Source organism: Bos indicus x Bos taurus, chromosome 16 (genome assembly GCF_003369695.1).
Source record: "Bos indicus x Bos taurus breed Angus x Brahman F1 hybrid chromosome 16, Bos_hybrid_MaternalHap_v2.0, whole genome shotgun sequence".
Lineage (NCBI taxonomy): Eukaryota > Metazoa > Chordata > Mammalia > Artiodactyla > Bovidae > Bos > Bos indicus x Bos taurus.
The window spans coordinates 3,904,700-3,923,875 of NC_040091.1; the positions used below are offsets into that span (position 1 = coordinate 3,904,700).

At 44.8% G+C, this 19,176-nt stretch overlaps 1 protein-coding gene across 8 annotated transcripts in view; it reads left to right on the forward strand.

Moving 5' to 3' along the window:
• SRGAP2 (SLIT-ROBO Rho GTPase activating protein 2) overlaps positions 1-19,176 on the forward strand; it is a 254,834-nt gene that overhangs the window by 96,384 nt on the left and 139,274 nt on the right. For all 8 annotated transcript variants that reach the window (XR_003514847.1, XM_027564312.1, XM_027564314.1 and 5 more), the window contains exon 3: positions 7,198-7,390. Coding sequence is in view for 7 of the 8 variants with exons in the window: in XM_027564312.1 (XP_027420113.1) it covers positions 7,198-7,390 (193 nt within the window). In the remaining variant the exon portion in view is untranslated. The remainder of the gene's footprint in view (positions 1-7,197; positions 7,391-19,176) is intronic.

Here is a 19,176-nt window from a genome sequence, read left to right on the forward strand (position 1 = left end):
CCTCTGGCGTCCCCTTCTCCTCCCACCTTCAATCTTTCCCGGCATCAGGGTCTTTTCCAATGAGTCAGTTTTTCATATTAGCCAAAGTATTGGAGCTTCAGTTTCAGCATGAGTCCTTCCTATGAATATTCAGGACTGATTTCCCTTAGGATTGACTGGCGGGATCTCCTTGCAGTCCAAGGGACTCTCAAGAGTCTTCTCGAACACCACAGTTCAAAAGCATCAATTCGTTGCTCAGCTTTCTTTATGATCCAGCTCTCACATCCATACATGACTACTGGAAAAATTATAGCTTTGACTAGACGGACCTTTGTCGGTAAAGTGATGTTTCTGCTTTTTAATATGCTGTCTAGGTTGGTCATAGCTTTTCTTCCAAGGAGCAAATGTCTTTTAATTTAATGGCTGCAGTCACCATCTGCAGTGATTTTATAGCCCAAGAAAATAATGTCTGTAGCCCAAGAAAATAAAACAAGTACTTTATTTGTATTTGTAATATTTATTCACAGTTTCATTCTTTCAGTATATAATAACATAAAATTTATACATTTAATTATGTATCTTGCATAATTATATAATATGTAAATAATTACATATTTTTTGGAAAAGTATTATATGTTTTGATCATGTTTTCATAATTAGATTGCAAGTTCCTTGAGGACAAGGACTTTCATGCTTCTGAATACTTGAGAATTTCCTATTTTGTTCAGTAGGAATCCTTTGTTGCAAGATACCAGAACCCCAGTGCAAACTGTTTTAAGGAAAAACTGAATAAGTTGGCTTATGGAAATTGACAGGAATAGGGGCTGGCATCCAGCCATGATTGATTCAAGGGCCCAAGTTCCCCTTTTGCATATCTCAGCTCTGCTTCCGCTAGGTCGGCTCCATTCTGAAAAGGGCTTTCCTCTTGTGGTGGCAAGATGGTGGCACTGTCTCAGACTGACGTTGTCTCCAGGTTTTGTAGCTCCTAAACAGGGCCTGGAGGTTACATCCACTAACTTTGGAGAGGACAGAGATGAAATCAACTTTTTTAAGGGAGGATATAGATGCAAGGAAGAAAAATATGTCAAATCCTCATATTCTGGAAGCTTAGTAGCTATTTGTTGGTTGATAGTTTGGATTAACTGAGGTTTGTTTCTGTGTCATATTCAGTCAAGTAAAGAGAAAAAAGGCCATCAATCACTCTCTGTGAGGAAGAATATTTGCTGTTTTCTAGTTTACTAAGAGTAGCTTGATGGCTTTTTTTTTTTTTTTGACATACTAACTACTCGGAGATTAGTAATAACTTTCAGTCAGCCTCTGAAAGATGTGATATAGCAAGTGGTTTGAGGGTGATAATGTGACTTCTCTCTGCTCTCAAAATACTATGTGCATACCTCATTTATTTATATTGCTATTGCTCTGTGTTTGTTAGAGTTCCTGACTACAGTTCCTAACTCAGTAGTTCCTGACTACTCTGCTAACTTTGATGGAGGACTTTTGTCTTTGTACTTTCAGAGCACCTGGAAGGCGCTCAAATAAATATTTGCAACAAGAGTAGAGTAAGAAAGGACTTTGGCTTAGGAAACCTGGGGGCCTGGGTTTCAGGCCTAGATCTGCAGCTAAATGACTGTGTGATCCCCAGAAATTCCTTTCCCTTCTCTGGGCTCCCGTAAAAAAAATTTTCGATAGGCCTCCCATTACTGAGTCTGTAGAAAAGCAATCTGCAGGTAAAAAGTGAGACTTGGCAAGGTGTTCCAGCGTTTTGTTTCCCGGGGAACAGCTTTGAGAGGAGCTGATGACTGCTGTGTTAAGAGGTCTTGGTAAGAGATATGGAGGGTAGAGGCTCCAAGTGAGGTGAAAGCCTCAGTGTCTCCTTACATAACGCTTGCTTGAAGGGTAGTAGGAATTCGCGTTCCTGAGGTGGCTGAGGTGACGTCATGTGTTTGTGAAGGGCTGAAAAGCAGGCGAGGCAGATTTTGTGTAAAAAGACTGGCGTCAGGCCTGGCCCCCCGTGGGGAACCCAGGCTGAGCTCCTGTCCCGCGGGCTCTGAGCACCGCCTGCAGGGGTGGCAGCTCCTGCCCCCAGGTGCCAGCGTATCAAGGAGAAAGGAAGGACATGCCTGGGTTACTCTCCTGGAAGGTTACATCTTCCTCCCACCTGCCTCCCCACCCTCATTTTCTCCTCAAAAATGTGGGAGTCATAGAAAGAGGTTCCGTATTACATAATCAGAAAAAATTCCTGAAGAAGGAGATGAATTTTGAAAGAGGATCAAGTGGGGCTGATATCTTTGGATGGAAACGATGAGCTGAACAGAATTCCCCAATACTCTCCTGACTGGTGAATTTCCTGGGGTTCTCTGAAGTGTGGACAGTTTTTAGACGACTGTGTCACCTGCGTTGGCAGGTGTTACATAATTTAGAGTCTCCACGATTGTCGCTGTGGCAGGGCCCTGTTTTTGTTAAGCAATCAATATCCTATTAGGTCTAGTTTTTCTATGAATTTCATCCATTTTTGTGACTTTCAGCATCTTCCTAAAAAAGAAAATGAACTTCCTTCTAACTCCCAGGACAGGTGTAGTTAGAACTTCAGCTGTGGCCAAGCCTGGACAAAGAGTCAGCATGTCTTTGGGGAAGCGTTCCGGGACGTGTGCGCTGATCCTAGATTTGAGCTCATGCATGAAAACGTTCCCTTCCAGCCTTTGATCCGACACCCTTTGGAAATGATGGGATGGTGATCTGCCAGTGGAGTTCCTTGTCCTGGCCAAGTTTGCTGTCCGGAGGGACAGCTCCTAAGATTTGCTTTAAGAATATTCAATGCAGAACTGAAATTCAGCCCATACACGTGGAGAAATGGAAACCAAGAAGGCCTTCCTCCTTTTGGTGCCTGTTTGTGGGGCCATTTTCCGCTTAGTCGGCAGGATGGCACTCAGCAGGACATGCTGTTTTGATGGGGTTCAACTTTTTTAATGAAAAATAGTTCAAGTACCATAAAATTTACCCCTTTGAAATGTACCATTTGGTGGGATTTTTTTGTTTGTTTGTTTTTTGTTTTAGTATATTCACAAAATTGTGTAACTGTCGTCAAGGGCTAGTCCCAGAATAGTGAGGTTAAATTTTGACTTGAATCTTTGAATGAAATATTAACCAAAGGTTAAGTCTGATTTTCAGGAAATTTGCTCTAAAACTTTGGTCCCTTTTGCAAGGGAAGCTGTAGTTTATTCAAGTATCATTTTTATAAAGCAAAATAGAAAAACAGTCAGAGGGCATTGAAATTTTCTTAGTCTTGTTGCCTAATATCTTTGCCAGCTACTGATGAGTTTTAAATCTTTGGTCTTTAGGTGGGGGCTTCTTACCATGGCTATGTTATAATAAAGAATATTTGAAGCAAAAGCAATGAGACAATCTTTCCTGTCTTTTCCTTCCTCTTGTCAAGTCACACTTCAGTAGGGTAGGACTTGGGCCTGTTTTGTCCCTCATAATCACCTGGCACAGGGTCTGTCATACAGAAGCAGCTCAGTAAAGGTTTTCTGAACAAATGGGCTTGGCGAGGTGCCCAGGGGAGGTCATTTTTGGCATGTATCACTTCAGGTCATTCATGGTGACCTTTGTACTTTGGCTTTCTGGATGGCCATTGATTTCATTTATAGCCCTGAGATACAGCTGCTTCTAGAAAGTGAGAACTTGACTTCTTCAGTGTAGTTCTAAGGACAAAACCTACGAAAACCCCATCATCCCCAGCTCCCAGGAACGCTTCTCCAACTATAACCTGGATTGGCAAAGGCATCTTGAGTTGGTGTGATGAAGCACGGTGTCTTTGTGTGTCTACACGTGTGCAGGTGCATACTGGGCTAAGCACATGATGGAACTGTGAGAAATTCCTCCACGTTTTTATAAATTGCCCCTTTCTTCTTTCTGCACTTGTAGTGTATTGGTAGGCCAGGGTGCAGAGGGGCCTCCAGCCTGGGCACATGGCCCAGGCGTGCTGGCTTTCAGTGGCCCATTGTTCCTGCCCCTCGTATGCATGGACAGAGGACTGGGGCTGGCACAGCTGCCTTCTTGGGGACCATTGTTTGTCTTTGAAGCAGCAGCAGCAGTACAAGCCTGAAGTAGCACATTTTGCCCTGGACAGAGCAGCTATTCTGTCTTGGAGCGGCAGGCTTAGAGATGGGGGTGATGAGAATCTCCCTTGAGTGCCTGTGCAGAGGCTCTTGGGGGTGGGGGCCAGGGCAGCGCCTCCTTCCAGGCAGGTTGTGGGAGCAGGGCAGGGGTGATGCTCAGCAGTGTGGCATCACTAGCTGACCACGGTGCAGGTGGCATCTCTTAGCAGAGACTCTTCTTTTGCTGGATGGGGTGGGGACATCCCATTCTCACTTCCTTCAAAGCTGCTCTGTAGAAGTAGGAAGCTGCTCTGTAGATCTAGGAAGTAGGAAGGAAGCCAGTCTGGTCGTGGACTAGTCAAAACATGGGCTAGATAGTGAGTCACTGGGCTACTCCAAACTTGACTCTTGGGCCTGAGTCACCACTGCAGCTGGAAGGTAGAGAAGGGGACGTTCCAGGTTTTGGAGCCAGAGAAACTGTGATGTCCCCCCCAAAATGCCCCCGAGACTTCAGACTCTTGGTTTCTCAAGTTTCCCGTCCCCACTGTCAACCTCTTTGACAAGTCAAGGCAAACCTTAACTTGGCTTCAACCCCACTTGCCCCTAATTGTATGGCCCTTTGGTAAATTACTTAACAAGTCATACTTGAGTTTTGTCATCTTGCGATCAGGATAATTGGAGATACCAATTATGGCCTAGTAATAAAGATTAAATAAAATGATGTGAGTAGAGGCCCATCAAAGATGTTCAGCAAACACATGCTTCTTTTCCTACAGGGGCCCAGAGGGGATGCCTGAGGGTGGGGTGCACTTTGGGTAATGCTGCCCATTTGTTGAGGCACTTGAGGAAGTCAGGGTGGAATTCCATGCTGGCTGGATGCACGTGGGGCTTCCTAGATTAATTCACACATCTTAAAGGCTTCCTATGAACTGCTTGTTCCTCGGACAGGACAACCCTGGAGCAGTCTCCCTCTGGAACTTCATGGGTATCGTGGGAATTTGCTTAGCCTTCTCCTTTCAGCAGAGGTGGGCAGTGTCCGTCTTGCCATGCTCCCCTTTCTGCTCCCCCAGTTAGGGAGTTTTTTGAGGCAATGTGGTAAAGAATTCCAAGTGGCTCAGGAAGGACTGACAGCGCCCCTGTCTAGCCACATCCTCTTGCACTGTTACTGACTGGGGACCTAGAAAGCCTTTTTACCCTAAGATGCTCTGATTCTTATTATTTAATGGACAGGTTGTGAGTAATATCAGTGAGCATGGTGAATAGCCTCTCTGCTCACAGTCTACCCACCCAGTGGCTTCTCCTGCCAGCTGCTACTTCTGTTTGTCAAAGACGGAAAAGGGACAGAAGTCTCAAGGAATAGTCTCAACCAGGGCTGCTGCCTTTAAGAGACCCAGAAAACCCTGGCGAGAACCAATGCCTGACATGCCCTCTGCAGATCTTTCCCCCTCAACATTCTTGTAATCAGACTCCAAAAAAAGCACAGAACAAGAGAGCTTTGATGAATGATGAGGCAGGCAGCTTTTCTGTGCAGCCTTCTGTCTGCTTGAAACAATCCTCCGGGGCTCAGTTTCAGTTCAGGTGAGGTTACTGCAGGCCTGTTTGGCATTGGTGGTTGGCACGAGGGAGGCAGAGGGATAAAGAGGGTGAGAACTACGGTTCTCACCCTTAAAGGACCAGATACTTGTGATACATCTGATATCTGTAAAAACAACCAAAAATGAAGATGGGGATGGATGGTGGACCTGTAGCTACTCCAAGGCGAAGCCAAATGCACCATTTGCCCATCCCTTATTGCTTCATAAAAGGAGTGGTTGGCAGGCTTTTCAACATCATAGCTTCATTCCTGGATTTGCCTCTCGTTTGTCTACAGCTCAGACGAAAACTGGGATCCCGCATGCCCACGCCCTGCTTTACAGAGCACAGTCTGAAAGCAGTGTTACAGCTCCACTGTTGGGAAGTCAATTCGGAGCGCGCACAAGGAAAGGCGTATCAGTGCAGGTGCTCTTCTCCCTGGGCTTGGAGTCACTGTCACAGCCTAAGCTGCTGGGGCTGAGCAGGCTTGCAGGGTTAGGGGCCGGGGGGACGTTGGGGAGGAAAGGGATGAAAGAAGTGACTCCTGTGACTCAGATAGGGATGGGGGCATAACTTCAGCAAGATGTGCACGGCAGGCCTTGCAGTCGGATTTTGGCAAGCTGCCTCCCGCGGGTGCCAGGTCTTGTCAGTGACAAATGCAGTATTGCATGTGAGGCAGAACTGGTTGTATCTGGAGCTGCCATTGCTGCAGTTTCAGAGAGTGTTTGCTAGCCCTGTGTGTGGATTCTGGCCAGCCAGAAAGCTGCCAAGCTAGAGCTTAACCAGAAATATTTCTAGCTTTGACACAACGGAGGCTCTGAGCATTGGTGAGGGTGAAGGATCAGAGATATGAGTAATATTTAGTGAAAATACCAACTTCTTAAAGATTGATTACGTTCTATGGTATTGGAAACTGTGGAATCTGACTGACGGTGAATGGTTTGCTTGCCCAGAGATCTAGGTAATTGTTTCATTCTTGATTGCCACTATTGATTCTTGGGCAGGGCCCTTCCTATCTCCTTTAAAATACCTTGACCCCTCCCCTTCTTCATGAAGATGTGGAAAGACAGTATGAAAAGTAGGCGTTTGGGCTCTAAAGTCGAGCTGTTTGAGTTTGAATCCTGGCTCCACCACATAATAGCTTAACTTCTTTAAGAGTTAGTTTTCCCATCTTGAAAATAGGGATGAAAGAAGTCCTGACCTAATAGGCTGGTTGGGAGATAATTCATTCGGCTCTCTGCCAGAAGGAAGCCCACATTCTGACGCGGTGTCTGGTATACAGTGAATTGCTTATTAAAAGGCAGCCCTGAGTATCATATGTCTGATAAGCAGTTTTTTCTTAACTGATTTAGCAGATTCTCGGTTTCAGTATTCTTTAAGGGTTTGAAAAGTTGGTGAGTTGGTGGTGGTGCCTCGCATCACATTTTTAAAAGTAAAGCCTTTCAGTTCCCCAGAACACAGGGAACACCTAGATGGAAGGGGTGAATGTTGGCATCGTGGTTTTTTCCAGAGGTGTCTGTCTGACTGCCTCCGCTTGCTTTCGTTGCAGAGATCCGCGCTCAACTCACGGAGCAGATGAAATGCCTGGACCAGCAGTGTGAGCTCCGGGTACAGCTGCTGCAGGACCTCCAGGACTTCTTCCGTAAGAAGGCTGAGATCGAGATGGACTACTCCCGCAACCTGGAGAAGCTGGCAGAGCGCTTCCTGGCCAAGACGAGGAGCACCAAGGACCAGCAGTTCAAGTAGGGATGCTGCGCGGTTACTTATAGAGACCTTGGGAGTGAGGGGTGTGGGAGGGAGGCAGGGCGTGCCACCTCCATCCCGCTGTATTCATGAAGCAGGTGGCCTAGTGATTTCTAATTGCCTGAGGGCTGAGAGCCCTCCAGGACTTCATTTCCAGACCAGTCTTGTGTGCAATTCAACATTGTGGAGAGATCAGGACAGATCATGAACCGTGCTTATAGTAACAGCAAACACCTTCCTGTGTGCCAAGCTTAGTGCCAAAGGGCTTAACTCAGTCTTCACAACTCCATATATTAGTTTTTGTTGTATCCCCAACATACAGATGAGGAAACTGGGTCATGAAGAGTTCAAAGAATAATGACCCGTGGCCTCTATGTGTGTGGCATACACACACACACACACACACACACACACACACACACACCCCTAATAAATAAATGGCAGAACTGGAATCCAGACCCAGGCAATCTGGCTCTAGAGTCTGTGTTCTTAACCATTTCACTGAGCTGTCTTTAACTGGAAGAAATGGAGGTAGCCATAAATCTAAGTCGCTGTACAGACAGTTGCTAAGGTCTGTTCCGTCTACATTTACAAGTGTTTTATACAACTGGCCCTGGCCCTCTGTTCTCCCTACCATTGCCCTAGTTTAGGTCATCTTCATCTTTGCCTGACTTATTGCAATACTTACTGTATCATCTTTAGGAGAGGTTCTCAATCCTGGCTGCACATTAGAATTCCCTGGAGAACTTTTAAAAAATGCTGAAACTGGGCCGCATTCCAGATCAATTAAATCAGAATCTCTGGGAGTAAGGCCTGGGTAACAGTGTGGTGTAAAAGCTTCCCAGATGATTCTAACGAACAGCTTCTCCCCATCCTAATCTGCCTGATGCACTGTTACCAGATTTAGTCTTCCTGGAATACCCTGCGGGTCAGGCAGTTTCTCTGTGCAGTGGTTCCCGGAGGTCTGTGTTCTTGATGCTCAAGATGTGGTCTTTCAAGATCGGCACTGCCTAAGGGTTGGCAATACAGAGTCTTGGGTCCGCCCCCCTCAGATCCGCTGTAACAAGAGCCTCAGGTGATTGGTATTCACAGTTAAGTTTGTGAAGTCCTGCTCTATTCACAAAGGTGTACACTCCTTGGCTTAGTGTTCAGGCCCGTCTACATCTGGCCCAACTAGCTTTCCAACCTTATTTCCTGTTTCTGCTCTGCTCTTCCACAGCCAAACAGAACACTAAGTCCACTGGGCCTTTGCGCATCCTGTGATTTGAACTTACGTGTCCGTTCATTACATCTCTGCCTGTCAAAGCCATACCCATGTTTTAAGGCCTCATGCAAATAGGACTTGTTTCTAGAATCTTTCTGGATTCTCCCAGAAGGAAGAATGAATTCTCCCTCTTCTAAATTCTTACAGCATTGTTTTCATTGTTCTTTCTTTAGGGCATTCAGAACTATCTATCTTATATTATATTATCTTCCCTTCGTGGACTTGTATAAGCTTTTCTGATTCATCATTCAGCCTCCCACAGTGCCTAATGTAATATATGATCCATGCTTACTAAATATTATTGGATGAATAAATGAACGAGTGAATTTAAGAATTAATGCCAAATGTATCTTATTTCCCTCTATTTTCTGTATTTGTTTATCACCCTGACAATTTAGGACATAATTTATTCTTTACAAGCCAGTTCTGAGCAATGACTGTGGAGTCTGAGAATAAGAAGAACATATAACCTTTCAATACAAGCCAGCGTGAGAGTTTCCTCCAGATGTTTCATCTTCAGAGACCCTTGTCTTTTCCAAGGGTCTCTTCCAAGGGTCGTATCTCTTTATGATAAGCAGTCCTGAGAGAATAAAATGTTATTTTAGTATATGATAAATGAAGATAGAAGGATTGTTTGCTTTAGAAAAATGATTCAAGGTTGGACTTATTCTCTTGATAACTCCTCCTATTAAAGTAGCCTGATTTTTAGTCCTATATTATATTCTTAGCTTAAGGACATATTTACTAGAAATTAAGGTACAGATGTGCTGAATCTGATTAAGATTACATACAAGAAATAGGGTTTTTTTTTCTCCAAGGCTGGGAGAATTGATTTCCCTTCTGATAACGCTGGTACCAGGCTTCGTTTTTCCCAAATAACCAGTGAATATTTCTTGAGAGCCAGCTATGTGCTCTGTGTTGTACAGGTATTGGAAGATATAAAACAGGTTGATTGTATGTTTCCATAGGGGGCCATATCTGGTTGGGGAGAAAAGATTTTTAATATAGGAAGCAATTAGAGATAAAGCAATAATGGTCTCATTAAGAGATCCTTGCTATATGTAGGATATAGATATGATAAGAGGTCAGTGATAAATCATCAGAGACAGATAAAGGATCTGGAATAATCAGGAGCATACTCATGAAACGAGTGGGATTTAGGTTAGTCTTTAGAGGTAGATTTGTGTAGGAGAGAATAGCACATTCAGGAAAGAAGAGGCAGGCGCGTTCGGTGGTGAGAGGCTAAAGGGGCGAATGAGGGATGGATCCCGGCGCTTCCCTAAAAGGAGGCTTGAATGCATTCATACAACAAATGTCTGTTGCGCATCCCTTGAGCTCCTTCAGAGTAGACGCTGTACCTTGGGATATAACAATGAACGAATACCGTCTTCCACTTGGCACTTTTAATAGAATAAGGTAACAGGCACTGAACACATCACACAGTTAGGTGAGGAGGCAGGTGTTGTGGAACAAAAGGACAAAGAGCTCCAAGTGCTTGTCGAGGGGGCTTTGCCACTCCTTTGCTGTCACTTTATGGCTAGGTTACTTTAATAGCTTCCTGTCGGAACTTAGCCTGAGGAGCCATCTACTTATTCAACAGACCCGTTTGAAATGCCTGCTGGGTACTGTGTTCTGTGCTGATTCCTTTGCAGACTGAGATAAGCTCTGGAATCTTGGCTAACAGGGAAAAGAGACATGTAAACAATATAATGTAAAAGGGGCTTTAACAGAGGTATTAGCAAAATTTTATGAGAACACATATTTCCGAAAGCAGTGGAAAATTAAGTTTAGGTAAGTAGACACCAAATAATTTAACAGACAAGCAGGGGAGTTAAGATTTGATGCAGAGCGTGGTAGTGAGCCCTCTGGGTTCTTCTGTGGGAAAGGAGACATGACAAAAAATGGTAGAAGGATGAATGAATTTTTATGGCAGAGAAGGCCAAAATGGAGGTTTGGGGGAATAATCCATGTACAGTATGAGAGCAAGCAAGATTAGAGAAGAAGGAATAAGTATTTGGGACACCTAAGAGGACAGGGTGACTGACTGGATAAAGAACTATAACCATCAGAGGAGACCCAGGCTCTCTAATGTGGTGGCCTGGAAGAATTGGAGCATCTATCCTAGATGTGGGGCTGTTGGGGGAAGAGCTGTTTTGAATGAGCCTACTCTGAGCATGTCAGGTTTGGTGCAGTAGGAAGCCTGTCTGGTGGAGAGGTACCACTGAGGTAAGAGGTTTTGACTAGGAATAAAGAGCAGACTCTGAGGTATAAAAGTGATCATGGAAGATATGCAATTGTGTGAACTCAGGGTAGAGAAAGAGAGGAACAAAGAGCTAAACCCAGGACCCAGGCTTGGGCACACGCAATTTTAGGGAGTAGAAGTGTTAATTATTAGAAGTAAAAGTTACCAGGAGAGGATGCGGGAGGGAAGAAGGAAGGAAACAAAGGAAGGAGAGAGGGTGGTGATTTTTTTAAGCACTTAGAAGGATGGAAAGGATGTAGGTATGTCTGATGAAACTAGCAGGCTTTCAAGTAGAAAATCTGTACAAGTCAATCCCAGCAACTTCTTACTGATATTCTCCGATTATAAGCATTGTGAGGCAAAGATGACTAAAATGAGCCCCAAGCCCAAGAACTTTGAGCCTATTAGACTGAAACATGAGACTGCTGATTTTTGGAAGACACAGAAGGTCACAAAGGGGCCAGTCCATGAGGTCTGGCCTAATAGGAGAGGCGGTGAGACACAGGCAGGATGCTGGAAGCTCAGTTAGGGGTCCAGGCAGCGTCGTTTCCTACACTTTATTCCTAAAAACGTACAGGGGCCTTCCATGGAGAAGAGGGTATCTGTTACTGTAAGTTTATCTGTGAAACCCCGAGTTACACCTCACCTGACGACCTTGAGCCTTTTGTGCTGGGTCTCTCATTTTCTTCTTTTTGCCCCAGTTGAACCCGTGGCAACTGCTTGAAGCAGTTGAACCTGCTTAAATCTGGGGAGCATTTGAGGATTCTTGGTGGCTGGAGATTTCTAGCCTTGTCTTGTTCGTACAGTGATGAGACTCTACTTCTCAGGGTAACGCTGGTGGCAGGCCCTGCGTTTTTCCACTTCCCACTCATCTCTGCTTTGTAAAACGCAGCCAGGTATTCGGATGTTTGCACGTACAGGCGTTGCTGTAGGAAGACAACCACGCTGCTGAAACTGAGCTCACTCTTGGCAGGCAGCACCACCAGACCACGCTTGAAACATTTGTTAGCAACTGAACATTGGCATTTTGGGCTCAGGAAAGGCTTTTTAGGTATATCTGTTTTGGTTAGGGTGTAAGTTTTGCAGCTCTAATAGACCCAGTAATAGTATCTTTCACAAACAGAGCTTGATTTTTCTCTCTTGTCATTATCTGGTTGTTAGCTATCCTGGGCAGTGTTGGGATCCTTATTCCATCCCTAGAGTGTTGCCCTGGTTCTTCACGACCCAAGATGGCTCAGACCATCATGTCCCCATTCCAGCCAGAAAGAAAAGCATAAGGGTCAGGGGCAGATACATCCTTACCTTTTAAAGGTGCAGTCTGGAAGTGGCACATACATCTCTTCAGCTCACATAGACTCATGGGGCTACTGAGCTGCAAGGAAGGCTGGGAAATGTACTTATTAATCTAAAGACCAGAAAGTAGAATCTCTATTAATGGAGGGGGAGCATAGTGGGGGACAGTTAGCAGCCTCTGCCACGTTGTCTGTGTGTGATTCACAAGAGGGCAGGCATATGAAAGAGCATTTCACTCATCCACTTTGAGAAGTGCCGTAAATGCACAGAGAAGACGGGGCTTTATGGAGGTGCGCTTCAGTGGATGGGAACTGGAAACATAAAAATGCCAGTACAAGTTATTAGTTTTATAAGCTTAATTCAATGGAAACAATGCAGAAGTTGTAGAAGTAGAATACAAAAATTGAGAAGGAAGCATTTTAGGCAGAAAAACAGTGTTGATAGAGGCACAGAGCTGGTCGGTAACTTATCTGTTTTTTGAAAGAACAGAAGCAAGAAATGTGATAGGGACATAAGCCTGAAAAGTTGATAGGAATCGCAGATCACAGTGGTCTATGAATGCCAGGTGACAAAAGGTTGGGCTTTATTCTGTAAGCATGGGGGACCCATTGATAGTTCTGGAGCATATTTATAGATGGCTGTGCTTTGGAAAGGTAACTATGGCAACAATGCATAAGATCAGCTGGAGCAGAGAGACTGGAGGGAAACGCATTAGGAAGGAATGGCAGTGAGCCTCAGGTTAGTGGGGGCTGATACTGAAGTCGTGCCCTGGGAACTCGACAAAAAATGGGTCAGACAGGAGGGCAAGAAGCAATTAAAGTCAAAGAAGCTGGGACAGAGGAAGGGCTGTGGCTTTCCTGGTCTGTGGAGTGGCAATTGTACTGTATTTTCATTCAGCCGGCAAAGTGTAGCCTCGATTCCGCTGACTCTAGGACTGGTCCCTAGAATAGTTCATTCTCTGCCCAAAGCATCTCAGCGGGCACTCGTCGCCTCCCCCGGAGCTGTAGCAGCTGTTGGCCCAGCAATGCCATGAATTTGTCTCCTTGTGCTGCCAGGAGAGCAGCTGCCAGCGGGAGCCCTGGACAGACGCGTCTCAGGGACGTGGAAACTATTCAGCTTGGGATGGGGTGGGCTGGCCAGGGCTGACATTGGTCTGCATGGTTTGTCCCACCCTTCTCCAGGCCCGTTTCTCAAGCTGGCTAGATTGCAGCCCCTCATACTGGCTTAGGTTAGGTGTTTTGTTACAGTCTTAAGTGACCGCATTTAGGGACCAATGTTGCTGAACTGCTGTTTTCATCTTTTCTTGGACAGCTTCTTACTTGGAAGCCTGTCTCTCTTTGGCTTGATTTCCTCTTCTGCTTTTCTCCTGTTCACCTTTGTCCTCTCCGACACTGTCTCAGTGCAGACACTCTCATTAAAGCTCACGCGACTGTGACTCCATCGCAGAATCTGACCCTGTGGTTCCCCCTCTTCTTCTCCTCCCCCTACAGATAGAACTATAGTGATTATCTCTATCTTATTCTGCTTTGTTTAAGATAAGTCATGTAGCTTCCTTCATCCCTTTGCATTGTAGGAGGACCCTATTAATGTTTAAAAATTCTATCTGCCTGATTTAAGAGCGGAGATATTATGTGAGGGTAGAAAATCTTCCTAGGGAAGATGCTCTTGCATTTTCTTTAACTCCTTGAAGAGTCTAAATGTATTCCTATTTGTTGCTAAGCCTTTGATTGTCTTTTTAAAGTGGAATCTGTGTTAATATTACCCAGCAGGACTCTAATTGATAATGCGTTTGTTTGTTTGGCTTTTTTATTTTTTTCATAGACTTGCTGTAAATTACCTTTCAGTTATAGCTCATTTGGTTTTGATCTCCTGCTTTTAATAGCTCAGTTTTTTCTTTTATTTTGAGGTAGGGTTATGGGTTTGGTTTTTTGTTTTTTCTATTGAGTTTTAGAGGAATACTCCTACATTGCTATCCTGCTGTGTTCCTTACAGAGACCTTATGCTTCTTTATAACCCACTGCCAATATCTTGTCTTTTTTTTCCAGCTTTTCCTTCTCCTCAGCAACAAATATTTGTTGAACATTTTTAAGGTTATTAGTCTAGCCTCTTAGAGGAGAGAGATTCAAAAAAGTAGAAGCAGTGGTTCTTTCCCACATGACTTTATACTCTCAGGTCAAGTCAACGGTGCTCCATCGTGTCCACCTCTGTGACCCCATGAACTGTAGCCCACCAGGCTCCTCTGTCCATGGGATTTCCCAGGCAGGAATACTGGCACGGGTTTCCATTTCCTACTTCAGGGAATCTTCCTGACCCACATCTCCTGTGTGTCCTGCATTGCAGGTAGATTCTTTACCTGCTGAATCATTGGGGAGGCCCACTAACTTTATAATCTGCTGCTGGTGCTGCTGAGTCTCTTCAGTTGTGTCCAACTCTGTGCGACCCTATAGACGGCAGCCCACCAGGCTCCCCCGTCCCTGGGATTCTCCAGGCAGGAACACTGGAGTGGGGTGCCATTTCCTTCTCCAGTACATGAAAGTGAAAAGTGAAAGTGAAGTCACTCAGTCGTGTCTGACTCTTAGCGACCCCATGGACTGCATCCCACCAGGCTCCTCCGTCCATGGGATTTTCCAGGCAAGAGTGCTGGAGTAGAGTGCCATTGCCTTCTAATCTAATCAGGGGCAAATTATGCCTGGATGTAATAACACAGATCTTCAGTGTAGGGCAATATGGGGTAAGTACCAAGTGTGTGCTACAGAAGGCATAGTGCACAGTTGGTCAGTCAGCAAACTTTCAAGAGGGGAATGGGATTTGAACCAGGCCTTAAAAATGGCTAGGATTTTGGCAGATGAAGATCGAGGGAGGGGAAAGATGTTGTAGCCAAGAGGAAAGTACAAAGCACTTTTGGGGTACAGTAAGTAGACTGGTTTGGTTGGGGGAATGAGTGTGTATGGAGGTCCTGGGCTAAAGTAGATAGGACCGTATCTTGGTGAAGCTTGACTCTTGGCTAAGAGATTCGGCCTTAAGCAGTGGACACTGGAAACCAGTAAAGGTTTGCACAGCACACGTCCAAGCTGAGGTGTGAACTGGATTGAGGATGATTAACCTTAACCTTGATGGTGATGGCTTGCCAAATGACAAGGAAGTTGAGACAGTGAAACCGGTTTTCATGGTAAGTAATAAGGATCTAAATTAGTGGGGGGTGGTAGGGATGAAAAGAATAGAAATTGATCCTTCAGTCCACTTAGTACGCGTGTGCTCTTACCGTGTGCCACATGCATGCCAGGCAGACAGATACTGCCCTCTTCTCTCCTCCTGGAGCTCCCAGGCTGGAGGCAGAGGGAGCACCTGGTGCCGTAAGACTACAGGAACTGCTGACTGGTGGGATTTGGGTTTCAGGCAATCTTGGCAGTACAAAAGAAAGAGGGCTGTGAAGTTTCTTTTGGACTTGGGTGACTGGTAGATTAATGGTGCCTTTAATATAAATCCCAAAGTTAGGAAAAGGAGCTGTTTTTGAAGAGCTGAAATATGCGAAATTTGGTTTTGGGTTGTTAAATTTAAGACTTCGGAAAGATATTGAAGCTGAAATTTCTGTAATTGACAGAAAATGAATGGCTTTAGTCAGGGCTAAAGATCTGGACTATATTCAGAGCTAATGTGTGGGTTGTTAGAGATTTGGGGCATGTTCATTGGGAGATGATGGTTGAGGCTGTGGAATGTTTGACTTCCAACAGTAAAGGTGTTAGGAGTTTAAAAAGGGAAACGTGTATTGTCGGTGGTCCTCAGATTGCAGAGAGTGAAAAAGATATATTTATTTGGTATTCATTCAGTTCACATTTGGGGAACTAATTATATACGGGCATTGAGCTAGGTACTGGGGATCGGAATCTGGAAGACGTTCCGCCTGCAGTACTCCTTTCAGTGGGAGGTTAGACACACAATTCATTAAAGAGAAATTCTTGTAGCATCCATGTTCTTGGGCTTGGGCCCAGTATTTCAATGCGCATAGTCTCTTCAGTTATATCACCTGTTGCCAATGGATTTTTCCTCTGGAGCTGAGTTCCAAATTGCCCATCAACCTCCCTGGACAGCATTGAGTTGAAAAATAGAGTCAGTCGGCCATGGACAATATTATAGCTGTGACTGCAAATCAGAAGAGTGGAGGGCCAGCAAGTTCCTCTTTGAGTACGGTGTGCTTTTGAGGAGGGAAGTAGGAAAAAGCCTGAAGCTGCCAGAAGGAAGAGCCCGTATTCCTTGGGACCAGTGTGTTGCTCGTTTGCTTTGGACATATTTGGGAGCTGTGTGTTCCTTCAGGGAAACTTTGCCCAGAATTAGCATCTGGTGTTGAGCAAGGGTTGGTTTCCTTTTGCCATGGCTCAAGCTGGCTTGGTTTAGAAACTAATGAAAGATCTGTTGGTGAGTTTTTCACTAGCCTAGTCCATATAGAACCCTCAGTATGGTTGGGTCCTTTTTGGAGGAGTTGGGAGGTCTCCTCACACATAGATAAAAGACGATGGAAAAGACACAGGCAATGTGGGGGATCAGCAAGATGGAGTAGTGGTTTGTCTTTTGAATAGAGAAAAAATTCATTTGAAAGCTCTGTGGCAGGCTTTAAGACTTAGCAGAAAAAGCTGAGAGCTTTAATCCAGAGAAATTTGGATCTTTCACTTATAGCTGTGTGACCTTGACCAAGTCACTTAACCCCTTTTTGCTTCAGTTTTCTCATCCATGATATGTGGAGAGTAAAATGTACCTTGAAGAGTTGCTCTCAAGATTAGATACAATATCTGTAAAGCACTAGCCAAGTGCTTATAACTTACTTTTTGTTGTTCAGTTGATAAGCCATACCTGACTCTTTGCAACTCCATGGACTGCAGCATGCCAGGCTCCTCTGTCCTCCACTATCTCCCAGAGTTTGCTCAAATTCTTGTCTGTTGATTTGGTGATGCTTTCTAACCATCTCATCCTCTGCCATCCCCTTCTCCTTTTGCCTTCAATCTTTCCCAGCATCAGGGCCTTTTCCAAAGAGTAACTTACTAGCTGCTCAAAAAATGGTAGCTGACCTAATTGTCATCACCATAGAAGGAATGTAGCCTGATTGTCAAGATCACAGGTTCTGGAACCAGATTTTCTGGGCTCTGATCTTGGATTTTCTGCTCACTAGCTATGTGATTTTACATGAAGGTTGTTAGCTGGCTCAGTTTTTTCATCTGCAAATCGTGGATAATAATCGTATCTACCTCATGGAGTTGTTATGCTGATTAAGTGAATGTGAGGCCTTTAGGACAGTGTTTGACCCAAAGTAAATGTAAATATCAGTGACAGTGTTTTCTTGTCCAACTCCTGAGGAGTTGGGACCAAATACAGCTACACCATAGCTAATAGTAGATCAGATTCACCATTTATTCCCTAAGCAGAGTTAAGCGCTCTTAAGCCTAGCCCTAGGTAATAGCATGTCAGTCTCCATTTACTTCAGTGACCGCTATGGGCCCTCTCGAATGACAGACTTTCTGCTTCTTGATTTTTATGATACGACTGCCTTGGGATGAGATATGTAATTAAGTGACTCTGTGTAATTATACGTCCGTTCTTATAAGAACTCAGCAGTTGTGTGTTTTGGCCGATAAGGTGTCTTTTCGTTAGGCGTCATGAACTGCCTTGAACCAGGTAGTGAACCCTGACTTGTTATTTTTAGATTCAGGCTCACCATCATCAAGAGGAGGAAATTTGTCTTACAACCACCCTCTGATGTCCTGCCCTCACAGAGTTAATAGTTAGCACTAATTGCCTAATCATTAAAGGTGTAGTGTTGAGGCCCACAGGTCCCAACTGTGCCGCAGGTGAATAAAAGAACACCAGTCAGGCCTGTTCAGCCTCCTGCAGCAGCCACTGGCAGGACCGGCAGGCCAGGGCAGCCCAAATCTCAGTCATGAGCACGGCAAACTGTGGTTTATGGGGCTGTCTGTCTCATGAGGCCAAACAGAAGCTTACAAGCGTCTGCATAAATGACTTCATATCATTCTTTTAGTGCAGGGAATGATAGAGGGCAGGTTGGGAGCAAAACATGCTTTTATGCACAGTTGGGAGGATGTTGGAAGCTGGGGACTTCCTGTGTCTCGTGGGCTCTGCTGTTGAGATGTCAGCAGGACACACCTTGGTCTTTCAGCTTGCCAGGCACAGACCCTGGTGATCTTGTCCCTTAACAACAGTGCTGGGCACAAGGAACTCTTAGTATTCATTTTCCTGGCTCTTGTAAGCCCACAATTCCACAGCAGACGCAGGAAGCAATGTGCGGTGGGTTCTTTCATTCTCAGAAATTCGTAGCCAATTAAATGAATTGACTTTGATCCAGTTCTCTTTTAAAGGCAAAAGCCATGTCATCTTTATTGGGAGATGGCTGTGTTAAGTGGGAGGGTTTGCAAGATAAGAAGAAAAGACAGTCTCTACTGTAAGGACACTCATAATTGAAATGGGGAAAAATAAGACAGGTCGGAAGAGAAGAATAAGCACACATGTGCACGCAGGCACACGAATCTAAAAATAGGAGCCCGTGTAAAGCAGGTTTCAGTCGTCACCAGGAGGGAGGGAAGGTGGAGGGCTTGGGAGGTACCTGTGCTTGGCTCAGCCAGGGAGAGGTACAGGATAGCAGTTATGTTCTCAATTAGATTTGGTCCCAAGCTAATTGAAGTAAAGACTTTAATATCTAATTTCTGTGCTGCACTGAAGTATCATGCTGTGAAAAGAAACAGAATCATATGGGAAGAGCTCAGTGTTAATGAAGGATTTAGGGAGAATGAGAAAAAAGTAGGGGTTTGGTTTTTCAGATTTGAAATCCTTTCCACTATCTCCTGCCTTTATACACCTCCACCGGTCGTTGGATCATTGCCCCTTAGGTTTTAATTCAGGGAAGATCAATGAACACAGCTCTGCTTCTTAGCATATTTTGGGTGCAGCTGGTTAAAGAGCCAGGATTTAGAAAATGAATCGAA